Source organism: Anas platyrhynchos, chromosome 5 (assembly GCF_047663525.1).
Source record: "Anas platyrhynchos isolate ZD024472 breed Pekin duck chromosome 5, IASCAAS_PekinDuck_T2T, whole genome shotgun sequence".
Classification (NCBI taxonomy): domain Eukaryota; kingdom Metazoa; phylum Chordata; class Aves; order Anseriformes; family Anatidae; genus Anas; species Anas platyrhynchos.
The window spans coordinates 49,400,888-49,423,701 of record NC_092591.1 but is presented as its reverse complement, the minus strand read 5'-3'; the positions used below and the strand labels follow the sequence as shown (position 1 = coordinate 49,423,701).

General features: G+C 40.3%; 1 protein-coding gene across 3 annotated transcripts in view; it reads left to right on the top strand.

Annotated features, from left to right (window-relative positions):
• SLC1A2 (solute carrier family 1 member 2) overlaps positions 1 to 22,814 on the top strand; it is a 92,544-nt gene that overhangs the window by 36,694 nt on the left and 33,036 nt on the right. For all 3 annotated transcript variants that reach the window (XM_072039029.1, XM_072039030.1, XM_027457784.3), the window contains exons 2-4: positions 18,895 to 19,034; positions 20,956 to 21,108; positions 21,721 to 21,971. In XM_072039029.1, the coding sequence (XP_071895130.1) occupies positions 18,905 to 19,034; positions 20,956 to 21,108; positions 21,721 to 21,971 (534 nt within the window). In that variant the 5' untranslated portion in view covers positions 18,895 to 18,904. The remainder of the gene's footprint in view (positions 1 to 18,894; positions 19,035 to 20,955; positions 21,109 to 21,720; positions 21,972 to 22,814) is intronic.

Genomic DNA, 22,814 nt, shown 5'->3' with positions numbered 1-22,814 from the left:
AGAAGAAGCCTGAGCATGGCTTCATGCGGACTTCAGTAGTTCTGGAATAGTGAATGGTAAAATATTCCTTTTGCTCCTACTTCTGAGAAAAGAGGAGAAGGAAAATTTTGTACCCTACAACCCCTCTAATTTTAGGAAGCCTATTTTTTGCTGTACCTGCATAAATCCCTGTTGGATGTCAGCCCACAGAAAGAGTGGTTCTGGGAAAGGTAAGAGACCCTCTGTGGGGTGGTTTTGGAGTCCTCTAAGAACATTGTTCCTTCCTTACTTGTGGTACAGAGTAATTGGTCTCTGTCTTTAAGATGGAGGCTTGTCCTTTATCAGTTTGTATCCTGTCAGGAAGAACCAGAGGGAAGGATGTAGTTTCCACTAATATAATGCGTGGTTTCCAGTAACGATGGCACAGCGTTAGCTAGCAGAAGATGGGCTGAGCAGACTGTATCCACTTTGGGAACAATTTTAGCAACAGGCAAGTCAGATACAGGTGTCTCAGCAGCCCCAAGGGCTTTTTCAACCTATAAGGTCTTTGAAATATTTCACATGTGCCTAGTGGATATCAAGTGATGGATATCAGAAGTGTCGTTTCACCCTTTAAAACTGTGGTAACATTCTGCTGAATTCTCCCAACCTTCCCCTTCTTCTAGGCCAGATGCAGATAAACCCTGACTGAATGTAAAAACAAGCCTGGGCTTAGCATGTATCTGCACTAGAAAAATACTGTGTTAACAAAGCAGACCAACTTCCCTTTTAATGAGTTTAAAAGTAGATTGGCTGCTAGTGCAGGTGTGCATTTCATCATCCCAGACAATCTGTACCACACTTCCTGCAAGTGCGGTAACAAGCCAGATTGTTTTCAACCCAAGTGATGTGTAAGAGGAGGAAGAGCAGTTAGAATGATGTTTTTTCTTCTTTGTATAGACAATACAGGAAACCATGTAACAGGCTCTGGCATGAGCCGTTAGAGTTATTATCTTATGCAGGGACTTGCAGGAGGTGATGTAACTCAGGCTCCAAGTTCTGCTTGGTACAGATAAGGCCAAAATCAGCAAAGGCAGAAAAATTCCTACCTGCATTCTGCCTGGCTTTGGGATACACGAGCTAACAGGGGATGCAGGAGCTCAGATTGTTCTGGGGTTTAGGTAGAAGGAAACTGGGGGATGTTTGCTGAACCTGCCTAGTCCAAAGCAGCTCCCTCAAGGATTGCCAAGAGATTCCCGTTGCTATCAAGGCTATCTTCTGGAACCTGGAAATAAGAAAAGTACTCAAATGCAAAGAATGACCTAGTGGGAAGGTGCTTCTTGGAGCAGGGCTAGAGCTTTGTTTTTCCAGAGAAGTTCAAGACCAGGTTTGGGCTGCGCAGTGTTGTAGTGTCTCACTGAATTATGAGCCAGTGAGTCCAAATTTATTCACTAGTGAACTTCTGGTACAACATGGTGGCGAGCAAAATGCAAGTGTTTGCTTACAGAGATAGAGAGGTTAGTCATGGAGGCTAATTCAGAAATATTTTTTATACTTCTCTGAGTAGATTTTGGCGTAGAACTTATTCACAAGTGGTTACATGTATCTGAATGTGTGTAGCATGGCCAGACCAAAAAAAAGGAGACCACATCACCTTAAGGAAACCTCCAAGCAGTCTCCTGACAGAACAGAACATGGTCTGTCCTCGTCTTGCACAGGGCTTGCATGGGCCCCCAATATATCACTTCACACCCTGGAGACACCCAAGTGGCCCTCAGCCTGCACCCAGAGGGAGATGTGGGAGAGCCTGGAGAAGTGCTGGGGCTATGTCAGCGGTGAGGGGGAGGCCGAGGTACGGCAGTGATCATGGTTAATGGGGTGGGTCGTTGGCAGCCGTCCTATGGCCTCTGACTTTTCCATCCTTAGTGCTGTGGTATTCTTGTATAGCAGATAGTCATGCTGCGTGCTTCTAGAGAGGAACATCTAAAAGAAGGAGCAGCTGAGAAACACTTTATTAGACAAAACTATATATTTAAAATACAAGGGCCCTATATTGCCATTGAAAGATGGTATTTCATACACAAATGTAAGGACCTGTTTTGTAACTTCACTCTATGGCCATATATTTTCCCACTTGCTTTGCCTAACATATGTGTGTTCACCCTTACTGTTCACATTTTCTGTTTATTTTTAAGCATGAGTGAAGAGCGATTGTATTTCCTTGTCTAACACCTATGCTTCCTGTTATAAATAATCACCTGCAAAGCACCTGTGAGTCATTATTTGTGCTACTAATAAATTTGCAAACAAGGCAGTATTGAAACACATGGAAAATGTTAAGATGTATAAAAATCTATTGTGTTAGTCTTTGCCATAAAAGTGGTCAAATTACTAAAACCAACAGCCAGGGGCAAAAACGCAGAGGCCATTAATTTTGTCTTCCCTAGCTGCAATCCTCCTGCACCACCTGGTTTGAGAATGGCCAGGCCTGGTAGGCAGCTTGTGCTTGAATGACACCAGCAAGCACACAGTGCTCTGCAGGTCTGGGTCAGCACATACACCAAAAGGCAGTGAAAGGCAGCAAAAGGGGGTGTTGAGGAGGTTGCAAGGGGCATACCTTCACAAGAAGCCATGTTTCCTACTTCTAGAAGTGGACACATCACTGACCATTTGGGATCAGCCTTCTTCCCTCTGAAACACACAACCTTTGTGCTGTTCAGTTTACGAGCAAGAGTCATTTCCCCCTGCTCAGCTGAAAATACCTTTTTTCTTTAGATATTCTGATTTCCAGTTGCTGGAGAGTTTCAAGCAGAAGAAGGAGGCAGAATTGGAATAAATCCAAGCTTGAAATAAAGGGAATTGTGTTGTAAAATGATTTAATTATCACCTGAGAATTAAAGGCCAGAACTCAAAAAAATAGAGGAAGTTCTGAGAATTCCCAAATTTATGTTTGTCTGATTCACAACTCAAGCTCCCTGCCAGGAACCTAATTTCAGTTTAGCCCAGATTTATTTCTGGCATAATATACTAGTGTGTAAAATACTCACTTTAGAAGAAACGCATAATTTTTTACCAAAGATATGGCCATTCATCTCCCGCAGATTTCTACTGTGTAGAAAGAGGCAGAAGAGATTTTTCTCCTTGTAGATGATGCCATGATTACCAGGCAAAACCTTGCTGAAGCATGTCAGAAATAACACTTCATCCCATGCCAGGAGACCAGAAGACAGTGTGACCATTTGTAGCTTTATGCTTACTTACTGCAGCTGACAAAGAGAGCTCAGGGCAATCAATTTGAATGAACTGTACTTTTGCCCCTTAAAAGGTCAAGTGAACCTGTCAGGAAATATGATAAATGCAATAATTGCTGTAAGAGGATTGACGCATTGATTCTGGCATGAAATTTCCCACTTGTCGGTCTCATGCACTCCTAGAAAGTGACTTTCACCTAAGAGCTGGGAAAGCACCCTGTGTGTACATGGTGGCGTGGCAGAGCTGTGCTGCTGGCAGCACAGGAGTGGGGAGAGGACTGGAGACAGAAGAATGGGACGAGAGGGAGAGAAATTGGTCAGAGGAAATGCATGCTGAGGGTGTTTTTGGTAATTCTTCTGAGGCAAACTGTGATTTTGACGAAGCTGCTGCTTTCCGCCGGCTGAAGGAGCTTGCTCATCATGCTTGGTGTTGGCCAGAGAGCTCTTGTAAATGTCCTCAGGGACACTCGTGTATTTTGAAACACACCGTGACCGGTGTCATATGCACAGTACAATGACTGAAAGGCATGTGACCGCAGGAGACAATTGCTTGGGTAATGACCTTCTGTCCTCTGGCAGGGAGATGCGGTTACATTTAGAGTGTGCTGACAGCATAAGGGAGCATTAAGCGCAGAAGGACCCGAGTTCAGTATTTTAAGAATGACAGCACCAGAAAAGATTGACTCGTTGGACTGTGTTATGATAAATACAGCAATGAAAAGCTATAATTTAATCAGAAAGCAGCAGGGTTAGCGTGTGAAATGAGCTAGGCAGGAAGAGTGGGAAGAAGTGAGCAAAATACATGGTAAGTTCAGGTCAGGGACTTCATGATGCCTGAGGAAAGACGCACAAATGCATAAGCACATTTTTTTCATTCCTATTGCTTTTAAAGAATTTCACTGGTACAGACGTTTGCTCTTTGATTGGTGTCACCTATTAATTAATCAGACGGAAAAGTACCAGAGATTAAACTGACTCATTGGCACTGCAGGATACATGGGAAGGGCAGGAGAGGTTTAAGGAGCATTTGACGAGAATGATTCCTCAGTTAGTTTTGTTAAGCGTCATATTCCCCACTTCAGTCTGTACACTAAATGCTTAGCTGATGATAAGCAATTAAACTAGCACATGCTGTGCTGTTTATGGTGACACTGAGCTAAGTTATGTGCTATATGGATTTTTAATACAGATTTCTTCATTTCTTTGATTCCTTTGAAGTGCTGTGGGGTGCTATAAAACTCAGCATGATAACTGCAATGTATGAAGTCATTGATCTGAAGCTATTTACAAACTCAGCCTACCCTGAGCATTATCTTGCTCTAGAATCGGGCACAACCACAGAATTACCTAGTCCATTGTATTTTCTATGTGTCCACCATAGCTATTTCCCTACTTCGTAGCTTTTGACTGAATAATCTTTGCTGATGGGGAATAAGGTGTACATGTAAATGATGTAAGTGTCTGCTGGCTGCCACTGAGGACACCTGTGCTGTGCTGTCCTGGCAGCCTGAGCTCGGGTCAGAGTGCCTGGGTTCAGAAGCTGTGTGCCCAGCTGGGGCTCCACAAACGGCCCTGCTGTAGCAATGAATTATTGGCTGAAGTGCTGTGGAAATGTTCAAGAAATAAAATGAAAATGCAATAAATAAAAGCAATGTAAGATAAAGCCTATGTAGCCCTGAAAGTCAGAACTATCTAGGTGGTCTGCATATAATGGAAAAAATCATTAGGATATTTTAAAGTACTATTGAATTCAAAGTCCCTAAGTATCTAGAAGCCTAATATTTAGTCATTAAAAAAAAAAAAAAGAAAAAAAAAAAAGAAAAAAAGATAGCATGAGTACAGTAAAAAACCCTTGTTTCCCACAATCATAAATTAGACAGTGGTTACTTTCAGTTTGCAATTCTGTTGTAAACCTTTTGTCAGAAAAAATAGCCTAGTAAATTCTAGGGTTATATTTTCCTGTGGTTCACTGGTTAGGGCCCAGTTCAGTCTCCCAGATAAACATATACTTCACTTTGAGGACTTGTGTAAGAGCTGCTGAGTTAACACATAGTTGTGTCCCAGGAGATCACTATTCGTTGCAGCAAAAGTCCAGAAGATTGTGGTTGGCTGTGGCATGTGCTGTGAGTGAGCCTCCAGCGCTGTGCAATTCCTCTGACATTGGCCCAGGAAAAGGCCAGTCATTACACCGAGGGATTTAATGCTTCACACGGTTTTACTAGCCCTTTTCAAACCCGCTTAAGGACATCCATTGTTTTGATGGTTAGTGGTGTGGGCAGTTTTTATTTCTTGGCAATAATTTCCTCTAAAAGTGAATGATTTTCCACAGCTCCAACTTTAGGTAAATGTTCAAGTGGCTTTAGTAGAAACCTCAGTAAAACTGGATAAAAGGTTTAGGCTTTAGCTTTGGCTTTTTATTCCTTGGACTGCAGCACTCTGCAATACGTCACCATTTCATTGGAGATGATGTTTACATAATATGCTTTGGAATTTGCTATGGGAAACATATAGCCGTAGTAAATGTGGTGGGGGTTAAGATCATTCTGTAATTTATGATTTGAGGCGTAGCTGAGCATAATTCAAGCTAAAACTCTGTTCAAGCTTTCCACATGTATAGCATGTTCTGCAGAGGTTCCCAATCCCATCTCAGGCTTGGTCTCTTAAGCAATCTGGTTTACAAGTCTCACAAGAAAGGGGAAAAATGCTCATGGTGTGTGCTTGGACTTTCCTTTTCTAACTTTGTACTGAAGGAGTCTTACAGCTTATGTGGAGACAACACTAGAAATCCACATCCACACACTGATGAATACCAGAGCAATACTTCAGAAATGCTATGCTGCACTCGTCTTGCTTTCACATCCTGGGTACGCAGAGCTCGTCACTGTCAGGGATCTGAAACTCTAGGCCCTCAAATTTGACCTGCTTCAGCCTTCATATTAGAAGCCACTACAGTGAGGACTACAGAGTAATTGGTAATTTAACCTTTCTAGATCTCTCCTAAGAACTTTGAAAAAAATTCAAGTTTTGGTCATGTAAGCCAGCCAAGGTCAGGAAATCCATCCTAGTTTTCACAGAGGCTATTCTGTCCCCATGCAGTGACAGCAGCTGCATCCTGCAGAAAGCCGCCTGCTGCAGCTCAGAGTAATGTACTGAGGGGTTGAGCCTCAGAACTTTTATACATGAAGATTTGCCTTCGACACACCTGTAAGTGGCTGTGCTGCTCCATCCCAAAGAGGGGCATCTCCCTAGGAAGGCGCTGCCAGGCTCGGCTGAAGTTCAGCCGAGGCTACCCACAGTGCTATACCACAGTCCAGCAGACAATAGCAAATAAACAGCAAAAATAAAATGCTCCAGAAAATGTCTTGTTAGGGTAGAGACTTAGGGAATGCCAAGAATAATCCTATTCTTGCCAGCCCTGAAATTCTGTCAACTCTTTTGCATCTGTAAAATGAATGTACTCAGACCCTGGGGAGACGGAGGCAGTCCAATCTTGCATATGGCCCCTGAACTGGATCCTTTGGCAGAGAGCCACATGCCTCGAGGGCGTCACATGTATAATATATAAGAGAACACAGCCCAGTGATCCACGTTCAGGTCCATAATCCTAAATACACGCTTCTTTGTGAAAGCTATTTTGTATTCATGAGCTCCCATCTTAAATACAGTTGTTTTTCTGGGTGCAACCTGCAGTTTCCTGGCAGACGTGCTGATGAGGAGGGAACAATATAATCAGATCACCTGAACAACCAGTTCAGCTGTCCATTCCATTTCATGCAGCTTCTTCAACGTGAATAGGAAACATTCATCGCCTTTCCCCAACCTGTAGTTGCAGTGTGTTTGCTGCTGTTTTCATTAGTTTCACAGGTACAGTATGAGAAGAAGGCTCCAAAGCCTAATTTAATTATGAAGGCACATGAGACAACAAATAAGATGCTTTACACTGGGTGAAATTTGCTGCATTTCAGGATTTATTCAGTAGAGAGCCTTCTTGGTTCCAGCAGATGGCATGCACTCATCAAAGCTTGCTGTGTGTGATCATAAATACTGCTCCAAGCAACAGCTGTCAAAAAGGATAAAACAGCTCACGCTGAGCTTCAGGAGCTAAAATAATTTGTCACGAGAGATTCTATTATGCTACACTTTATTTCTATAATCTCTTTAACATACTGCAGGAAGTTACTGTGTCTTCAAAATGAAGTTTCTTTACTTTTTCGGGGCTCAGCCCAACTAATTTTTGTTCAGATCGTTCTCAGTAAAGAACATGAGCAGATTTTGGCCAAAGTAATTTTGCCAGAGCAATAGCTATGATTAAAGCAATCTGAATATCTGGCTATAATAAAAGTGTATTGGCATTAAAGAAAAGCAGGGACTCTGGAAAAATAATTACAAAATGAGTAACAGAAAAAAATGATGAGAAGTTTCTTGAGCAGGATGCGTTTTAAGCTAGAATATGCCATATGGAGAGGGAAAAAGCTTAAAGGGTCTTTTTTTTTTTTTTTTTTTCTGCTTGTGAAATAAACAAATACGTTGTACTGGTGAACAAATATAATCCTATTCTAACAGAACTCCATACTTGAATAGAGGTTTCTGGAACTCAGAGATTGCAGTAGCAAATTAGTTTATAGTTGTTTAAAATATCCTTTAAGAGAGATTTTGGAAAGAGCAGAGAACCACCATTATTTACAGTCAAAGCAGCATTAACATCTGTTAGGGTACGTAGGAGCAAACGGGGACTCTGAATTTCCGTACACTAATCCAAGCTCTGACATTTTCTGCATAGACATTCGACTGTTTTCGTGTAGTCTTCTTAGTAGTTGTTCTTTGTGCAAACAGTTTCTGACTCTCTCCACAATGCTTTCTGGAAGAGAGATTTCCCACACAGGAAGCACTGAGAAATGTTTTAGAACAGAATTAGTGCTGGACTCGATGTTATGTGCTGGCTCATTGACAAAAATCCCATGGAAGAGAATGCGTTTTTTAGTGAATTGGCTTCTTTTTATTAAGTTTATCTGAAGTCTAGTCAAACTTGAACCTATTTGTGTCCTTTGCAGGGTTTAGAGGAAAATGCTGAAAATGTGAAAGGTCAGCTATCTCAGACTTTAACCACTGGAAGTCAGAAAGGAGCTTTTATTTATTTATTTAGTTTCGCAACTTCATTTTTCTACTTAAATGTGTGTAGTGAACCCAGCACTTTTAATTTCTTATAATTCCTTTTACAAAACAAAAGGGTTTTTGTTTGTTTGTTTGTTTGTTTTGATATTGAGAAGCAAGTGGTTGGTTGGTTGTGTGCCTCCTACAGTATATGGAAGAGAGAGATGAAGCTTTAGGATGAGGGGGAATTTCTGTTTTAAAGTTAAAGCAACAGAGCAATAATAAGACTTCTAATGTATATGATCAGTACTTGCTTGATGCTGTCAAAGCTATAGGGAGTTTTGAAAGTAGATACCAAGAGCAATAGTCATTCCTGGAGGGGTGTGGAGAGTTTTCCTTATTTTTTTGTACTTTTTCTGCTCATTGACACATATCACACTTTTGTTACTAAATGGGTAAGATAGAGATTTGATGAGGAAAGAAATAAGCAAGAAAAAGATTAGATATCAATATCCTTAGCAGTGTCTAAATGAATACTAAATAATCGAATTCAGATTTAGTCAAAATTTAACTGTAGAGCTGTGATGCTCCAATTCAGCCCTCGGGGTTTACATGCCCACTAGAAACTTGTTCTGTGCCAGTGATGTGGTCCAAAATCACTGGCGCAGTTTCTTTTACTGACAAACCTCTGAGACCTTACCACAGGAGGAAGTCTTTCAAGAGCCATCACTTGAGAAATAAATTCTTAGGAGAACTTAGAGCTTGCATTTTGTTTCCTCTTGTCATGACAAAAATAATTATTACTATTTCGGAGTTCAGTCTGCTTTTCTGTGAACTACTCTGAATTATATATATATATATATATATATATATATATATATATATATATATATAAACACTTCTACTCGTTTTTGACCCTAGCCAGTGTGCTAGGAGCATATTTCTGATCTTTGCCTAATCTAACTGGTTTGATAATCTTTGCTCAGTGCCCTTGAGAGCTTTGTTAATCCCCAGTCATTTCATAGCCTTTTTCTTTGAGCTACCTGGCACACCCCAGGTAGAAGCAAATGGAAGATCATGATTTTACTTGTCTCTGAGTTTCTGAGCATGTAAGTAGATAATTTTTGCACAAAGCACATCATTATTATATCCTTTGCCATAGTAATAATATGATTCATCTTTAATTCTATTACTCTCTGTCTCAGCCTCAGTACATAATTCTGGGGTAATGAAGCATACAAGGCAGTGTTCCCAGGTTGTTACACCACTGTAAAACCCTATCAGAAATTTGGCAGTTGAAAAGATATTCCACATGTGCATCATTACATAAATAAATGATCATATTTATAGCAGTTATTATACTGTGTGTTTTAAAATACACTTTTTGTTTTATATTCTGGATGATGGATAGACTATGATCGCTGTAGATGGAAGTGCACCTCTTTTGTTTCATACAAGAAACAAACCAGCAGCCACTTTTCCAGAAAGAATTGATATTCCTTTTAAGGTTCTATCAAGGAAACTTAAAGTGCATTTGAATCTTTACTGTGTTATAGTAGGATTTGCTTTTTTAGGTTGGTTAGGCCTGAGATTCAGAACTAGGAAAGCAGAGAGAGTAAGTGGATAGAGTTGAAGTTTCACTAAAATAAATATGTCAGCGCCAAATTTAAAGACTTGTTAAAAAAAAGAGTTTGTAGCCAGATATTCAGCTGATGTGATCAGAAGACCTGGCAAATAGGAAGAATTATGGAGGCTTTTTTTTTTTGTCTGCTAAAATATGAATTATATTGCAAATTCTCTCTTCCTAAAACCAACAGCTAGTCTTGCAAGGAGAAGTCTTTGCTCACTCACTCCAGTCCATAGACTGGTCAATGTGTACAGACACAATAAACCCGTTTGGGCCTTTCAGGTAGTTCTGCAATGAGGGCATCTCCCAGCAGTAAAGTTTTGCCCTGTTCAAGTGCTGGGGATCTTCCTTGCCCCAGGTCATAGAAGCTGTCGGGATGGCTTTCTCTGTGAGGTCTGGATAGCTGCCTTCCCTAGCTCTTGGGAACCAGAAATTAATCTCCTTCTGTCAGGCTCTGTCATGCCACTCTATTAAAAAATTAGTTAACTTTCTGTTGTGCATGCACACAGACACTCTCTGTGAGGTGTTAAAGTCAGTTCCTCATGTCACGGGGTATGAGGTGCCTGAAGAAGGCACAGCTGCCTGCAGTCCCACCTGCCAAGCATCCTGTGGCTTCCCATTGTGGCAGCCACCAGGCACAGGGCTCAGTGCTGCACATTCCTCTCCTTCCTGCAATCGCCAGCAGAAACTTCTGTCTCTCTTCTTGTAAAACACCAAGGTGTTATCCTGGTTCCTTTCCTCCCTAGCTACGTGACACTACCAAAGGTAACGCAAAAGTCAGGCTTTCGCTTGCCTTTGCATTTCTAGGTCTGCAGTTACATAACCACTGGTGTGAAACACAATTACCTTTCTAAGAAAAACCAGCGTGATTCAATGTGATCTCTTGGTCTCATGGTTTATGGTACAGGGTTCCAACAGAAATGAACTTTAGGTCACAACTTCTCCAAAGGGACTAATTTTGTATTCTGTATAACATGCCATAAAGCACTATATAAAATCTAAGTTGTGAGTTAATGGTAAAAATATTGCACAGGAGGAAGCTTCATCCATGCACTGCAGTCTGTCTAAAGTGGTTATTCAGAGTCATGCAAGCAGGCGTGCACAGAGCATGAGACTGTGTTTGTGAGCAGAAATCAATTCCTGCCCACCTGGCAGAGCCAGGACCTTCACTTCTTGTTATTCAAAGGTGTTGCTGCAACCCAATTAATACGTAAGTCAATATATATTTGTCAATCAGGCATTTTAAAAAAAAAAAAAAAAAGGAAAACAATCTCAGCTCCTCAGCATAATTATATGTGGAAAGACCTGCATAAATACGTAAAAAAAAAAAAAAAAAAAAAAAAAAGCTTGTAAAAAACCCTGTCACCTTATCTTTCATTTTCCTTTGCTCCTGCTTTCAAATGGTCTCTAAACTACCCTTTCTCCACTGTGCAACTGTGCTTTGTGCTTCTATGCTTCTTGAGCCAGATACAAAAGCTGGAGAAAATGTTAAAGGCAAAATTTAGTCATCAGAAACCTCATGCCAACTCTATTAGAGTTTTAAAAATGCAAACAAACTGAGCCAAAGTTTGAAGTTTGGAAACTCAGGTAGATCGTGAAGAGTTGTTTTCCTAAATGTCCTAAAGGAACAATATTTTTAAAAAGTCAGAAGAAAGTGATGCATGTAACTGCTAACAAATTTGGAGAGGAGTGGGTTTGCTCAGGCCACTTTTCCCTGCAGGTTCAGTGAGGATGCTGCTGGTCAGATATTTAAATATGATCGTGTTAAACTTGCAGAATGTATACGAAATGCTAACCTGGAGAAAACAACATGGTTGTAAAATGATCCAGGGAGAAAAGTTCTCCCACTGTGAAAAGCAAGTCATGTTGCAGGGTGTTGCTCGTAACACCATTCTGTAGGCCAAGTCAGGATCCATGGTCAATGACTAAATCTTCACTTAGAATTCATTACTGTCCTACAAATAACAACGAAAAACCTACATAATGCAGTTAAAATTGAATATAGGGGCTTAGTGACAGCAAGAGGCTTAAAATAAGCCCTTCATTAATGCGGACTAAAGCTTATGTTGCTTCTGTTTGTAGCAGTTGTGTGTTTGTTTTTGCATTTCTTTTGCATTTGTGAAGAGGCTGAGAGCTGACCAGAGTATTGTATTGATGTTAAAAATGCCATTTAGCAACTGGCTGTCACACAGCAGGAATGATGCCAAAGCTAATGTATACTTTGCACAATAAAAATATTGTAGCTCTTTCACCTGCGTGACCTGTGCAGCCTCATATTGTGGCTCTACATGGTAAGCTTTTCCAGCTCCAGTGTGGTTTGAAAAATGTATCTAATCTAAAAATATAAAACCTCACACTGCAGCAGTGGAACAAGAAATACTCCCAGACTCACTCCCAAAAGAAATGCAACAGTTCTTGTCTTGATACAAGAAATTTAAGCAGCAGATAACTCTACTTCAACTCACACTGGGAGTTTCTTGGTAAGCTGGTGCTTGAGCCTCGTTTCACAAGAGTTGTGGCAGATGATCCAGACTCCTGACATTCAGGTAATGAAATTGCTCTTGCCTTGGTGATGTTATCCATCAGTTTCTCTAGTCACTCATCTTTCATCTAGCAACCACAGTAGACCCTTTCCTACAGTCAGCTGCCTGAGTGAGGCGGAGCGGATCGATGCTGTTACAGACACAGCACGTGGCCCTGAGTCACTTGAATGGCACCATCTCTCCCATGCTCCATGGTCAGGGGAAGAGATACAACCCTGATCCAAGCATTGCTGCTAACAAACGTCCTTCAGGGCAGATTAAGCTCTCATTTAGTCCCATGCAATTCCACTGACTGCCAGAATAAGCTCAGTGAGTGAGGACTTATACCAAACTTTGTGATATCATTTTTGCCATGAGTTTTCAGTGACTGTATTAGATAGTAGAACTTGGTATTTTGAGGTCAAGAAAACAATTTTTTCCCCCATCTTAAAAAGGCTAGTCCTACCGGGAACAAGTGCTGACATTTATACCTGTTGCTTACTCATCGCTCCAGAATAGAGCCGTGCTTGGTTTGACAGCAAACATCTAGCTCAAGAGCTGTTTTCAGAACCTGAGCTGAAACTTAGCCATTCTGTCCAAAATAAGTTTTTTTTGAAGAATAGCTCCAGCTGCCCAGATTGAAGTAATTACTACAAAAGATAAACTAGTGTTTTATTCATGGCATTCCAGGAAGAGAGTGCTATTTCCTCTAAATGCTTATTGAAGATTTTACAGAAACCCCAAGTGACTCTAGTAAATAACCCTTAATATACCTCCAAGAGCTATTCGGCTTGGTCCTAAATATATGAATGCCCTCATTCTGTTGTCCTGCTCTAGAAGAGATATTTGTTATGCTAACGAGAGCCTCTTCTCTCAAGAGCTCACCATCCAATCCTAACCAAAAGCCAAATAACCAAATTAGCCAAAGCAGTATTTTATACTGAGTAATCCAGCTTGGTTCATTGACACAGCTAAAATACCTTATACAGATTAAGCACGGTCACTGCTAATTTACCCTGTCCTCAGCATCTGTTCTCACTAGCCTCATTATGATCTTTGCCTACATTTTTCATTGAGATCACAGATTATTCTTTCCCTCCAGTGTCTGCTCTAGGTTGATGCCAAGCTAAGTGTTCTGTGATAGGGAGCTCTTTCCCCATGACTGACTGGAAATAAAAGGATATTGTCACTCAAGTGCTATGTGAATTGTTAACCCTTAACTTTTGTGAGAAAATGAGTTATATTTTGTAACCAAGGAAAAAAGCAAACAAATTTTTCCACTCCCTTATGTCTAGAGTATTCAATGGGAATATGAGAAAGAAAAAGGAGTGGAAATGAAATATAACAGCAGACTTTCCCAGAGGAAGGGAAAATAAAACCTAAGAAAAATGTTTGGAGGAAACAGGACTGAAAACCCCAGGGGCCCTTGTGTTTTAATAAATAGTTTTCCTACATTTTTACACCATTATGTGTAATAACCAGAAAGAGAAACAAACTACAGTTTAAAAACTACAGATAATTTACAGCCCTCTATATCTAACAGGCAAAAGTAACTCTAAACATTTAGGTAATCTAAAATCAAACACTTTTGGACAGATTTTCTTCTTGTACCTTGGGCATACTGTGGGGATGCGGGATACTGGAATGAGCAAGTGGCTAATCTCCTGGTTATTTGGGCAAGAGGTGGATTCCTTGCTTAAAAGGCAGGAAAATTGAATTCTGTTACTTGTTTCTATTAATGCACACATATACTGCCTTGGCAGGGTAGAGGGTATTTGGAGTAGATGAAAAAACAGATTGTATTCACTTGGAGATGCTTATGTACAGGGTAAGCACTGCCTCAAAAGGGAGAAGAGTTTGTGGACTGGGCTAGGCATTTGATCATATTTATCATTCAAAAGCCGCTATATGCATCTAGCTCTTGGTATGTACTGTTTCACGTGGCTACGCATTTTCCAGTATCCAGTTTATTTTTTTTTACAAGTCTTGTCAATGTTTTCAAGTGCCAGGAGTCAGCAGAAAGCATTCTCTTTTATTCAGAGGTCTCAGTCCTTACAGTTCTCTGTGGGCCTATTCCAGAGTTTAGCTGTTTGGCTGCTTGTCACTATGACACATGAAAATAATGAGCAGAGTTAATTTATGTTATAGTGTTCTGGCTTCAGTGAAGTTAGGCTAAAAGAGGTTTTGGTCTGATGGGTTTCAGACGAGCTTTCAGAATGCTCTGCTGGTTTGAATAACCATGGAAGCTCAGCGCAGTGGAACAACAATTTATTTAACCAAGGTAATCATTTGCACGTTTGAGATATCACAGCTGCTGAAATGCATCCAGTGCTGTTTTATGACACCTACCTACAGAGGTACCATTGACATAAAGATTATATTAGCAGAGTCCAGTGACACAGAAGGGGCTGACATTGTTGGTACCTTCCTGGCTTTGTGCTGGGGCCCCAGGAATGCCCACGAGCTGGGGCGCCTTGAAGCTCTGCTCTGGCATGCATTGATTTGTTCCTTGGGCAGGAAAATCTGAAGCACGAGGATGCTTAATACATGTTTAAGCCCCTGCCCTGCATGCTTTTGCACAGCACTGTGGCCTGCATGGTATGGAGAAAGCGGAGCATGTGAGCATGCACTGATGTATTGGAAAGATAGCAGAGGATTAGGCCAGATCCAGGGGGGTTGCTGGAGTAACATATTCACTGAATTTACAGTAATCTGCAGCACAAGTTTTCTCTTGTTTGTTTGTTGTGTAAAGGATGTGCTCCTCACCAAGCACGTGCTGGTGAGAAAACTTCAGTTTGATGCTGCTGCCACCTCAGAGGTCAGGGAATAAGAGTTTCTGCCTGGACATGTGAGGAGGCGACTGTGCAGTGTGAAGGAGGAAAGTAGTGTCCAAAAGTAACGTGAGAGAAACAGACAGATCTGTGTAGGGTGCGTAGGGCACTTGCAGGCAGAACTGCTGCATGGCTGAGACCATTCGCAGCAATGTCAGTGTGCCTTCGGGAAAATGGGAGTTCCTCTGCTGGTGGGACTTGCTGTGCCACTGGGCCTGCCCTGGGCACTGAGAGCAGGGCTGAATGGGGCAGGGGTCCCAGAAACAGAGACGTGTTAGGAAGGAGAGGGCGATGCTGCTTCTGTGTTCTGGGGTGCAGCTGCTGTGATGCTGGAGCATCATGAGATCAGACCACAGTAGTTCAGGCCATTCACAGTCTTCCACTCCTCTCCTCAGGGTGGGGAAAACAAAACAACCACTCAGTGCTTTCTGTAGCTAACATTGCCTTCTGATAGGCAGTGGAGGGTATTTGGCTGCTCTTGCTCGGAGGGAACTGTACCTTTCTGTTTAAGTAACCCACTGAAATCAACCTCAGGCTGGCAGATGGGGCCCATGAAGGCCCAGATTCTGCCCTAACTTTGATCTGCACATCTTTCATTGACTTCTCTAGGAACGTCTCGCAGTTATGTCATTACGTGATAGCTGACTTTAGATGCTAAAAGTTCTGCATCCTTTTGGAGGTAAATAGCATTTGCAAGGTGCAAACAGAGGCGCTCTGTACTCTGCAACATCCTCAAAAGTCTGGAAGATACCTTGTCTCTGGTCTAGTGATAAAAATCTTGTTGCTAAGAGCAGTGCTAACAGTGCAGATGCTTAGATAATTATCCTTTGTGGTCCCGTTTTGTACGTGATTATGTTCATCTGTCAACACTTTTTGTAACAGATCCATACAGTTGACACATTTTAGTATTAGATCTTTTTCTTTAAAAACAAAACAAAAATACAAAAACAACATACCAGTCACAATTTCAGTCCATGCTGGAGGTTTGCTTACAATCTTGAAGAGCTGGTGAGTGCAAAACACATTTTTCACACTTTAGAGAGAAACACAATGTGGTATTAAGTTCCTGGAAATTTAGAAATGTCCTTAAAGAGCTTTGTGTCCTCATTTCCTTCTCTTCTCAGTGGGCATTTGGATATATGAGGTTTGTTGTTATGTAAAAGCTCTGTGTTGTCTGAGAACCTCATGCAGAGCTGGGTTCAGTCCACTTTGGGGGATGCTGAAGTGGTCACTGCGGCTGTGGGAGGAGGTCCAACCCCCTTCACTTCATGAACCTGTGCTTTTTGGTTGCTGGTCAGAGTGCAAGGAGGATCTAGCCAGCAAACACCAAGATGTCACTTAGACATGAGTGGGAATAGAAATAAGGCTTGAATACAAGAGCATGATCAGAGGCCTGCTTCTTCATGGGAGGACTTCTTTGAGCAATGCTTCTGTCTGTGTGTCTGGGAAAAGGCATTTAGAATAGCCCACAGCTGAGGAAGAAGGTGGTGAGGTGGCTTTTCTTTGGACACTGTGAAGCTATGGGCATGGGGTTGGGTGGGAAAGGTACAGCATCCATTCAGGGAAACCAGACAACCTAGCTCAAAGCAAAATCCTGCAGAGATATATAACCTCATCAGGTGTGTCTGCCTACTGACAAATTCTGGTTCCGCCTAGTTGTCTCTAACATTTTATTTTGAACTACTTTCAACTGCCCATATGTCAGTTTCAGATGAATATGTATGATCAACCTGTGGTGAATATAAGTCTAATCAAGTGACACGCTTACATTCAGCATACAAGTGAGACTAGACGTGGTAGCCAGTTGCAAAGTTTAGATTCCACATTCCTTGATTTTGTGGCATGTTTCCGCCTGTGATTTCATGGCTCTGTTACCCATGTGTCTGAGTGCTACAGACACTATCTAATTTCTCTTACAGCACCTCAACTAACTGCTATGAACATTTATCCCATGGATAATTCTTGTTTACCTCTGATATTTGCATTCATAACTATTCGAGATGTAGGCATGCTTCTCATTTAATCTGCAAGAATATGCACTGGTATTCTAGTTTGTTATTCCACAGTCAGAAGTACATTCTACCACTGTAAAATATTTTAAAAGGTACAAAATCAAAATTGCAACACCTAGAAATCCCCCCCCCCACCTTAAATAATAATAATAAAAAAGTATCTCCTAACTTAATATATGTTCTGCTGGTGCTGCTTTTTAACAACCAGGTGTATTGGGAAAAAATGCCATTTCACTTTGAGTGGCAACATCATGGAGCTGTTTGTGTCAAAATCACAGAATTCTTACAGGTCTAATTGTAACTCTCTGTTGAGAAACTTTATGAAGAAAATGAACCGGTACTATATGTAATACAGAAATGTTTTGCTTCCCTGGAGATGTTTTATCTTGTTTTCTTTTGTGGCAGTTACACTGGTATGCTCCAGACAGACTCACAGTGGGACAATATCTTAATAACATCTTAAAAAGTGCTAGAGCATCATAATTTTGTCTGTCTTTTCAGGCCTATTTTAGGCCTGTAAACCTCAATTTACTCCTGTAAAGACAGATTTGGTTTCCTTTTTCTGAAATGTTCTAATCTGGTGCAAGACCAGATCTCAATCTTTTTTTTTTTTTTTCTTTCTTATTTTTCTTCATGATAAAAATGCTAAAAGTGTTCTTCACTCATTTTTCCCATTTAAGTAGACAGATCAAAATTTTGAAGAAACTCTGTTTTATTTATGGTAGTATTTTTAGTGTATTTTTTCCAAGTATATTTAAAGATTTTGTATATAAAAAGAGAGTCTGTTACTAATGATTTCTTGGGCATTGAAAAGTTAAAGTTAGTTGTATGGCTTTCAAACTCCTGCATTCATGTGTGTATCACTTACTCAAATATAAAACAATTGGTAAAAACAATAACAACAACAACAACAACATCTTTTCCTCTAAACACTGCCAATTCAATGAAACCAAAGTTTTTCACAGAGAATGTGTAGTTTTCAGATGATGTTTCAGTGGCAGTTGATCAAATCTCATTAGAACCAGGTTGAAAAAGATTCTTTTGACCTCAGCATTCCGATTATATTACATTAAATGTTAAATGTTGAAGTGAAACATTTTGGAAAGATTAAGCAAAGTAGTCTGGAATGGGATATTTTGTAAATAAATCATTGTTTTTAAACTCCTTTTCTGGAATGGAATTGAAATCTGCATTTTCTTGTTAATAGAAACTTTGGTCTTCAGACATCTCTCTGATTTCAGTAGACAGCCATGATCTTTGGGGAAACCAGATTGTCCAGATCAAGACAAATATTTTATTTCATGAAACAGTTGGCATGATGTGTCCTGTGAATTCATTCTGGTTATATCTCCACTGTTTAAGAGAGAACCACAAAAAAAATACCCTGATGGCTAAACCTTTAGAAGGACCATTTCAGACATTAGCATTTCAGAGGCCTCTCCTTAGAGCAGTGAAGATAAAGTGTTTATGAAATGTGGGAAGCCATGGAATATGCATCAGATTCATATGCATCAGTTATATATGATGGAAGTAATCCAGACTTTCCTCTCACTTTTGGCATCTTGTGTTATAACTTTACTTGATTTTCATTTTTTATTCTAGTGCCAACAATATGCCTAAGCAAGTAGAAGTGCGGATGCATGAAAGTCATTTGAGTCCAGTGGAGCACAGATCCAGGAACATATGTGTGCAGCTTTGCCAGTCGCTCCGCAGGAATCTGCTCCTGACTCTTACTGTATTCGGTAAGCTACTTCTGCTTCTCTGGATGCTCGGTGTATCTGTACTTGTTCCTGGAGGACCACAGCCCCTTTCCGCACTCCTCAGCTGTTCTAGCTGAAGTAGGATGCCCTCAGGCACTGTCACTCTAGTTCAGGTGTGCAGAGTGTTATTAACACAGCATGGAACAAGTCCACCCCACTGAGCTACACACCATCTTCTTTTTTAATGGAATGCAACCCAAATCCCAAGGCGAGCCAGATCAGTGTAATTCAGTACAACTAATAGCACTGCACTTTTTTTTCCCTCTCAGTTACTTGAAAAGAAAAAGACAAAAACTTTTCAGAATTTCTTTCTCCTCATCTTTTTATGTCTCAATTCTTGCTCTGCTGCTTTTAAGGTTTGTCCCCCTCTCTGTAGCTGTAAGCCAGCACTCAGTGATCTCATGCTGCATATTGCCCCTGGCTTCAGCAACTCCCAAATATGGAGCAGTTTGACATTTTATTGTGGTTCACTGGCTCCTTGCCTGGCTCATTTTCACTGAAAGCCTAACAGCCTAACGCAGCAAATTCGTAGACATGCTCTATTTTGTTACTGTTTGAAAGCCCAACTGCAGCTGGTCCTGAGCCTCAAATTTCACATCCATAGTTTTAATCCTTCAAAACCTGTACTGCTGAAGTGTTTATACAGGGTATTTGCTTTGAATCATCTCTAGAAGGTTCCTGATGCAATTCCACAAAAAGTTTTAAATATATGTATATTTTCCTTTGTATCAAACTGAGACTTCAAAGAGTCATAGTTGCTGCAAATCACAATTTGGGCTTTTCTGTCAAGTTTTATTACACTTGAGACTTTTTAATGGGCTTGGGATCAAGAAGACAAAGCATCCTGAATATAAACATAAAATATGCATTCACAAAGACTGTATTATGGAAGTAAATGTGGCCTTTTTTCATACAGACAGTGCTTTAGCAGCCTCAGTCCATAGAGAGAGAGGTTTAGGTGTTATCACACTATACTTCTACACGTGATGAAGGGATTGTTTGTGGTAATGACTATTTGAGAGCATTAGTACAATTAGAACAGAAGAATGCAGTCCATCAAAGAGAGGGAGCAGTAAATTGGTACCAAGAATCAGGTTTTTCTTCAATCAAGTTTTCTTCATGCGCTATATTTCAGGTCAGGCACTTAAAAGGATGAAAAACAGCTCTGTGGGAGTTTCAGGTTTGAGTAGAAAAGTGGTGTCTGGTTGCTTGAAAGGATCCATCAGAGCTTGGGGTGGAAAGGGAGCTGGAATCTGCTAGGTCCTTTTTTTTTTTTTTTTTCTCGCTTAATTTCCTATTTTGCTTAATAGTATACTGATAGTGATAAAACCAGATAACAAGATGACCATGTTGCTAACAAATGACTGGCCGAGCTTGAATCTATTTTCCATGCAAAACTATTCTATATTTCCTGTAGGGTTTTTCTTAGTCTGTAAAATAGCTACTTATGCTGTCCTTGTTTTCAAGCAGTACCATTCCGATGTTGAGAGCTAGATGTCATACTCAGAAAATCTGGACTCTAACCGTAGCTCTTCTACCAAGCCTGAATGACCTTGTATAATTCACTTCACCTCTTGGTGTCTCAAGTCTGACTATCCCTCAGCATATTACAAGGCCTACTCAGAATTAGTAAACCTCAATAATGTTGTTGGGAAAACATGATGCAGAAGCAAAATAACATAGGAGGCGTAAGCTCAGGACTATTTCTCTTTAATCGTGAGATACATGGCAAGCATGTTACAGCCAGTATTAATTAGAAGGCTAAGCCTTCCAAAATCTGTCTCTGTACCAAAAATCAGCTGCCTTCTTTAAATGTTTTTCTTCTTGGCTTTTCTGCTGGGTAATGAATGCACATTCAGGTATATTTTTCTTGTCTACTTGCCGTCTTTAATTCTGCTTCCAGGTGTCATCCTGGGTGCACTATGTGGGGGTCTTCTTCGTCTAGCAACACCAATTGACCCTGACATCATCATGTTAATAGCCTTCCCAGGAGATATACTTATGAGGATGCTAAAAATGTTGATCCTCCCTTTAATTATCTCCAGTTTAATCACAGGTAAGATCTAATACTTTAAGATGCTTGCTACAGAAATCACCTGGTTTGCTTTTTGTGATGTAAGAAGAGTAATAGTGTGATCCTGGGACTTTGTAGTTACAACATGTATTTTGGAGTTAATTTCTTTTTAACTTTATTGGCTTTAATAGGTAGATGCTCTGGTGAATTTGTTTTCAAACACATCCACACATACTCCCTTCTTGAACATGAGAATTTTCTTAATATCTAATCCCTGGATTGGACCTTGTAAATAATATGGTAGGATAGTCAAATGCCTAGCACTCTTAAAGCTGTGCTGTCAGCCAGAACATGACCAGTTTGCAGCTATGAAGGGCAAAAGATGGTATCATATCTTCTATATTTTTCAATGTCTCCTGTGCAGTCAGTTGAAATCTCAAATGCTTCTCTTCAAAGCAGTAACAGCAGACATTGCTCACATAAGATTTGGAGGGAGAACCTTCAGTAGTCTATGTAGTGGTGAGAATTTTGCACAGACAAGAAATAGGCAGACATTAAACTATGTAAATTAGACAGTATTTTCTGTGATGATTATTGAAGTGGGTATTGAAATTCTATTTCTTTGTTTGTTTCTTAAAAATAAAACACCTGCAGGACTGTCTGGTTTAGATGCTAAAGCAAGTGGCCGATTGGGAACAAGAGCCATGGTCTACTACATGTCCACCACTATTATTGCTGCCGTGCTGGGTGTGATTCTGGTTTTAGCTATCCATCCAGGGAATCCAAAACTCAGGAAACAGCTAGGTCAAGGGAAAAAGAATGATGAAGTATCTAGTCTGGATGCCTTCTTGGATCTGATACGAAACCTGTTCCCTGAAAATCTAGTCCAAGCATGTTTTCAGCAGGTAAATCCTTCTACTCCTTGGCAATATATATATTTTTAAACATCTTTTATTTACCATGGTTGTCTGTAGAGTTAATGTCACTAGTTGAATGACATAAATAATGATGCTAAGAAAAATACAGGTCTTAGGTCTTGTGCAGGTAAATGAATGAATATTATTTGTTGCTGCTTTGTTTTATGTCGTAGTTATTTTGTTTTATAGATTTTTTTTTTAGAAGAAATATTTTTAGTTTGTTATTAGGTAATCTTAAAAACTTTTCCTTACTTTGTATACAGTATATAAGGTCATGAATGCTAGGTTGTGGCTGAATGGATGATGACTTAAAGGATCATTCACCCTGGTTGAATTTGGTTTTGGTCTTACAAAGCTCATGGTTTTATAATGGCCTGTGTATAATGTATAGATGATCTTCATTCAGGTTGGCTGCCAGTGGAAATGTAGTGTGAAACCCAGTCTCTTATAACATCTATTGCTGTACTACAACCCAGATTATATGGGGATAATACACTCAAGTGGCTGACCCACCTACAGGTGGCTCCATCAGGCCAGGTTTGAAGGATGCTGGGAAAGATGCATGTTAGACCATGTGTTGCATGCTGTGTAGGTAAATAATTTTGTCTGAAAGCTTTCTGCTAATGCTTTATCAAAATGGCTTCACTTTGAGGGGAAAAAGAAATGAAGATGGTATTCTTGCTGATCTTCTGCTTAAACAAAATTCTTCTATGTGAGCTACTTTTTCCTACAACCAAACTGTTTGGCAGTAATGAGGACTTTTTTTTTTTTTTTGGATGAAACGGGGTTCATTGCCAAACCTGTTCTTAAATGTTCCTAAGTGAAATGGCA